The sequence below is a fragment of the Monopterus albus genome, unplaced genomic scaffold, assembly GCF_001952655.1.
Source record: "Monopterus albus unplaced genomic scaffold, M_albus_1.0 scaffold86.1, whole genome shotgun sequence".
NCBI classification, from domain to species: domain Eukaryota; kingdom Metazoa; phylum Chordata; class Actinopteri; order Synbranchiformes; family Synbranchidae; genus Monopterus; species Monopterus albus.
In genome coordinates, this window is record NW_018127966.1 from 1,671,670 (window position 1) to 1,677,901 (window position 6,232).

The 6,232-nt window shown below is 39.4% G+C and overlaps 1 protein-coding gene across 3 annotated transcripts; it reads right to left on the bottom strand.

The window, feature by feature from the left end:
- Positions 1-6: 6 nt before the first annotated feature.
- Positions 7-6,184, bottom strand: neil3 (nei-like DNA glycosylase 3). 3 transcript variants are annotated; one of them, XM_020607521.1, is made up of 8 exons: positions 5,846-6,184; positions 5,212-5,213; positions 4,847-4,919; positions 4,231-4,394; positions 2,639-2,802; positions 1,225-1,639; positions 727-907; positions 7-542 (listed from the first exon to the last, which is right to left on the bottom strand). In XM_020607521.1, the coding sequence occupies exons 1-8, from the start codon at positions 6,065-6,067 to the stop codon at positions 360-362; spliced, it is 1,404 nt and encodes a 467-aa protein (XP_020463177.1). In that variant the 5' UTR covers positions 6,068-6,184; the 3' UTR covers positions 7-359. The 3 variants fall into 3 exon arrangements, with proteins under 3 accessions (XP_020463177.1, XP_020463176.1, XP_020463174.1); XM_020607520.1 differs by lacking the exon at positions 5,846-6,184 and adding an exon at positions 4,465-4,602 and having other exon boundaries at positions 4,847-5,825; XM_020607518.1 differs by lacking the exons at positions 4,847-4,919; positions 5,212-5,213; positions 5,846-6,184 and adding an exon at positions 4,465-4,840.
- Between the last annotated feature and the right edge of the window lie 48 nt (positions 6,185-6,232).

A 6,232-nucleotide genomic window follows, 5' to 3' on the forward strand; every position in this document is an offset into this window, starting at 1 on the left:
CAAATCTAAGGCACTTTAAAGCAACAAGTGAAAGTTTAATTACATTAAAGTTTAATTGTTGTTGCTTTGACTTGTTTGGATTCTTTATTAGATCACAATCTTCTCATGACAACTTTGAAACATACATTAAAAGATGAACACAATATGGCACATTACAAAGTAAATAGGCACTTCATTAGATACATTTATATACAAATAAGTGCTTGGACATCAGCTGAAGAGCTAGATACCCACAGTTAAATGTAAAAGTATGTGTATTTCATGAAGATGAATTACCAGGTCCCTTTTTATGTCCATATTTTTATATGAACATATAGGCATCAGGCTTTCATTTTCAAGTAATGCATTGCTAAAACACATTAACAGCCAGGGAGGATAGGTACCCCCTGTACGTTCTCTGCCCACTGAAAAAAGTCGCACTGTTTACCCTTTTGAAAGCAGCAGGTGTAGAAATTCCGGCCGTTGTTGGGTCCTGCTTTCAGAACCGTCCTCATTAAACAGCGTTTCCCATGGTGACAAAAAGGAAAGTGTAAGTCTGCCCACTGCAACAGAGAAAATAAACTTTTGTTAACACAGTAGTACTGTTGGTTTTCAGTCATTTAGATTTGAGGCAAACGTATTACAATGTTTGCGTATTCTCTAAAACTGGAGACACTTTAAAATAAGCGAGTTATTTTCTGTCCAGGCTGCACAATGCCACAGAGATGAGCTGCTTTCCATTTTCACCTCAAAGAAGTTACACTTGGTCTCTCTGGGAAGTGAGCAGCCGTAGAACTGTCGTCCCTTATTCTCCCCCTCCTTGTGCACTACTCTGAGCACAGCTGGATGACGATGGGATGCACAACAAGGGACACTGGGAAAGGAAGAAATGGAGGAGTCGCTGCTTGTCGCTCCTATTTTGCAAGTACTGACAGAAAAGAAGAAACAATCTTATTAGTAAAAAAAAAAAAAACTGAATATAAAAACAGAAAAACCTGTCACATCGACGCTTATTAGAGAGCAAACAACCTCTCAACTGTGTGATGATGTGTGTTGGTAATAATTGCGTCTGCAAGGTGTCCCACCATATACAGTATATTCATCCATCTGATTTTTTTTTTCAACCATGTTGCATTAAAAATTCCATAGTCAGATGCTTTTTATTCCAGTTATCTTCCTGAAGTTGCTCAGAACTTCTCTTATTATAAACTTATTCATGAATAGCCAAGTAAGAGATTCACTCACCCTGAGTTGAGGGTTCCATTTTGAGCATTGTTACTGGTAAAGGGACTGTGATCAATTCTCATTTTCTTGGATGGGTGACGGTAGGAGGCCAGTGATTCCCCATTGGAGAACTCAGCACTTTGCTTTTTCCAGCCACCAGAGGCATAATTGGGGCTTGTTGTCCCTTGCCAGATGCTGTATTTATATAAACCTCGCTCTGCCACTAAGGAATTCAAATGTCTGCCACCTGGGGAAGGTGGGGAATTTACAGACTTTTGTTTCTTGCTCAAGTCAGAGAAAACAAGGGTGGAAGTCCCAAATGCAGACCTCCAGTTGACTTTGAGCTCCTCTTGTGGCTTCTTGAAGGAAGTGCAGGGGTACTTAATCAAATCAGCGGTGAAGGGCGACGCCTCGGTGCTGATGTCGGCTTTGTGCACTGTGGAGAAAGGGCCAGAGTCAGAAGCCCATTTCATGTTCAGCAGCTGCAGCTTTTTCTGATGCACTTGCTACTCTCAGAAAATCCAGGCTGTTCTTTGCTGTAAGTGTTTGGTTTACTATTACATTTACCAGTAAGCTGCAGGCTGCTGTGCTGTGTAGTCAAAAAAAGATTTTTTTTAAAATCCCATACAATCTGTTGTGCAGGTCACACCCTTAACCAAGATTCTGTGAAACACATCCCCATATAATAAGACTTTGAGAATAAGTAAATGTTTTCATTAATGCTGAACCACGACGCCCGACATGAGTCATTAACGGGAGGCTGTGAACAAGTATCTTTGAACAACTATCATTAATGTGCCCTTGAGCAAGGCACTTAACCCCCAGCTGTTTTAATGGAGCTGCACAGTGGTCAACAGCAGAAGATGTAAATATAACTGTACAAATGCAAATCAGGTTATTAGTGAAAAAAGCAACTTTCCCTGGAGATATAACTATGATAGAACAGTCAGCTATTTATCCACGCTTGGAAAGCTCATTATAACCAAGTGAGCTATGGGCAAACTGAAGTGATACTCATACAATTATTGAGCTGTGACGGTATGATCTCAAAAAAATGTTAAGATCATACAAAAAATACAAAGTAATTCAACTGTGGTATGGTGGTTGAAACAGACAGATAGCAAGGACATGTCTTTCAAACACTTGTTCACTGCTGCTATTATGTATTTCAGGGGTCAGAGAAAAATGGCCAACTGACTGACAGATTCATTAGCTGCACAGTATCACACGGCTAGGCAGAGAGAAGGCAGCTTGCTTGACTGCACTGTCACTTCCACAACTTGGGCGCCTTGCTCCAAAGTACTCAAGCCTCAACTGTAGCTGGGATCATTCTGCTAAACAGAAAAACTACAGCTACTGTTATTTCATCTGCTAACAAATACATCCTGTCACCTCATTAAATTCAGTGTCTGTGAAGCCAGAACTTTCCACTCACCCTCAGGTCTTGGAGTGAGGCAGGCATCACAGGCTTTTGCTCCTGGCTGGTTGATGAGTGTGCAGAGCTGACAGGCCCAGTCCTCTTCCTCCTTCTTAGCCACATTATCATTGGTTCTCTTATTGTATGCCCAGCCAATCAGGCTGTTTCTGCCTGGAAGCTCACTGGGTAAAGAAACAACACCAGTGATTCTAATATCCCTTTGTTGCTAAAACAGGCTTACTAATGAATGAAGCATTCACTGAAGCAGAAATTATTTTACTGCATAAAAACAGAACTCATGTCCCTTTTTGTGTTTACACAGACACACATTTAGTATATTATTTAAAAATGATGACGCTTGTACTTATCAGTGAGACTAGACTAAATATTTAGATCATTTTTTTTCATTTTCTGATATTTTGTCCACTGTAATTGTATCAATGCAGGTAGACTAATTACAAGAAACACCTCTCAGTATAACACAATGCAATTCAGCACCACAAACTAAAAGCCTCCAAAATTAGGCACAAACAAAAACTGAACATTATAACCATCATGAAGGGAGGAGTTACTGCAGGACGGTTGTATTAGGTTTTATCTAGGTGTATCTAATAATCTGCCAAGTTAGTATATTTCTATTTTTTAAAACAATTCTTCCATACAGGGAAATGTACAGCTCAGGCGTTTTGCTGGGAAACACCTACATAATTATTTGCAAGGAAACATTTATATGGAAATGGCCTTGATTATTTATATTAGTGGCAAACAGTCATAGGAACTGTAAATGCAAATTGAGAAATAAACTAATTATTCAACATTATTGTAGCCTGATTACAGAAAACATAAGCAAAGAGAAAACTTTAACTACACAAGCATATGCAGTTTAAGATATGCGAGAAGGCAATCATGTAATTGCTCCAAGCATACGTGTTAGTGCTCTGACAAGAGGCTTGACTATGTTTAACAAGAATGTAAATATTCACTGCCAACAGTCATGGAGGAGGAAAGTAGCAGTGGCTTTCAGGAAACTTTCCTCACAGATTGCTTTATCAGCTGTGTAATGCATTGTAAGGGCTTTAGGCTCTAACCCCTTGCAAAGCTTTGCTCAAACACAACCCAGGAGGTGTTGAGCCTGTGCCCTGCCTGGCAAACACGGACTTATATGCGCATTAATTTCCCCCCATAACACTTCCCACTCCCTGCCAAAGCCATCTGCCTGCAAAGATGGCCTCTCTAAATTTGAACGTATTATCTAAAAGGCTTTAGAACTTTCTGCAAAGATAAGATTTTGAAAAACTACATATCTTTATCATGCTGGGTTTTTGTAGCGTTACATTTTTAAATACAAAATGTTTTAAGGATTCAAATGAAAACTTTTAAATGGTACAGCAGATTTTAGGTTTTATCCTGTCATTTGAATATTTCTGTAAAGAAAAGAAACTGAACATATACAGAGTTATGGTCCCTAAAATCCTAACTTTAATGTCAACTGAAAAATCAGAAAAAATGTTCTTATATTCTTATCTTAAACATTACTGGTATCCAACCTTCAATGAAACCATCCTTACAAGAATCTTTTCACAGTGCCAAAGGTCTGTGACCATTTCTACCTGATGTTAACCTCACTGGGATCGGCCTTCTGACAGCGCTCGCAGAAGTAAGTCTTCCTGCCGTTGTCTCCAAGATGACAGACTGTGGCATGAGAGCACTGGCCACACTGGGGACGCCTGTAGACTTTGTAATGTTTGTAGAGAGAAGCGCCAGATTTGCGACACTAATAGAGATGAGGAGTCAGACACAGTGAATAAAGAGATGAGGATAAAGAGAACAAGAAAATCATTCACCTTCTCTTCCTTGTCTGTTATGTATGGAGGTAAAGGAATATTCTCTAGGCAGTGGAGCATCGACTCTCTTCTCCTTCCTCAGCAGTACAGGATTTAAAGTAAATCCATTATTGAAAGCCAGTCTGAGTGAGGTGTCAGCTACATACAGACGAGCGACAAGTGAAAGGAAAAAACCAACAAAGAAATGTGGTGACTGCGAAAGCAGAAGCACATCACTATCATACTCAGACGATTCAGTGACCCCTTGTGGATGTGGGGCATTGTCATCCTGGAAGAGGCCACTCATTTATGTAGGTTTTTCCTTTAATTTGACACCTTTCTGTCTGTCACGAGGTCAATAATAAATCGGCAGAAAGTGTTTCTACTGATCTACACTTCTAACCTTATAAAACAGAAGGGTAAAATCACGCGTCATCTTCACCAAATGGCGAATCTGCTCGTCAGTCAGCCTGAACCTGAGATGGAAGCAGCACAGTTAGTTACAGTTCAGCCAGAGAGCGAATAAATCTAATTAGCCCTTCATTTCAAAACAGAGACAAAAAAACGCTTCACAGTCAGCAAATCAATAATACAAGCACATAAACAATAAAAACACAAAAGTGAAAACTGGATTTAAAATGATACAACAGAGAAAAATTACATAAAAGGTATTCCCTAGAGAGCCGAGACCACAAGGACCTGCCTGTGATTCAGACAGTGTTTAAAAAAAAAAAAAAAAAAAAATCACACCTGTAGCCCCTTCAGGACACCTGCGGGCTCAATAATAGAGGAGAAGCTCATAAAGATTCAGTGGTCCCAGAAGGAGAAGAGGCCAAAAAGTCGTAGATTAATGTTTTGGTCCAGTGTGATATATTCTTGTACCCTATCTTATACTTTCTAAGGGGAGCAGAGCAGAGCCCCTGGTAATAGTTGAGGAATAAAAGTATTCATGCTGCAGAGTGTCTCTTACTTTCAGGATAGGTTACTCTTAAAAATCACATTTTTATTATATAGTTTGCTTAATAAAAATATTCCTTGAGAGGAATGTGAAGCACTGGATCATTCACATAGTGAGTGATTTCCAGATCAGGAATAGAAAATATCTGAGTCTTGCATTTTTTTAATGCACGTTATAAATCAGAGGGAAAAACCTTATTTGAGTCTACACAAAGACTATATACATTCGTATAAATAAATGAAAAACATTTCCATTTCCAAACTGCTCTGAGGGAAAGGCATATCCGCTGCAATGTGCTTGTTTGGCTTTTCCCTATTTTACCCTGCTCATTGCAATGCATCACTCAGTAATACAACTTTGTCTGTGAGAGTTGTCTTGCATTTTCACCTCCCCCTTTTTGTTTTTTGGTCCTCTGCTGAACACAATCCATCATCTTTTCCATACCTTCACGGTTGGCTGGAGGCCTGAGTCAAACAGGGCTTCATTTTTAATGATGTTGCCGACTCCCGGCATGATGCCCTGATCTAGGAGAACGTTGCAGAGCATCCTGCTACTTTGGCTCCGGACTTTGTTTGGCAGATCATTTAAAAAACTGATGTTTCTGCCACACAGACAACAAAATGCAGGAGACTCTATCAGTGCAGATCCGCAGAATGGACAATACATCTGTGGTGGTGGGGAAGAGGAAAGTTACTAAAATTGGAAAGGTCCAATATAAGGAGACTGTACAGTATATGAGAGAAAACTAAAGTTAACGTTGAAATTGCACACCTGATTTGCACAAAATCTTTTATATACTATATATATATATATATATATACATATATATAT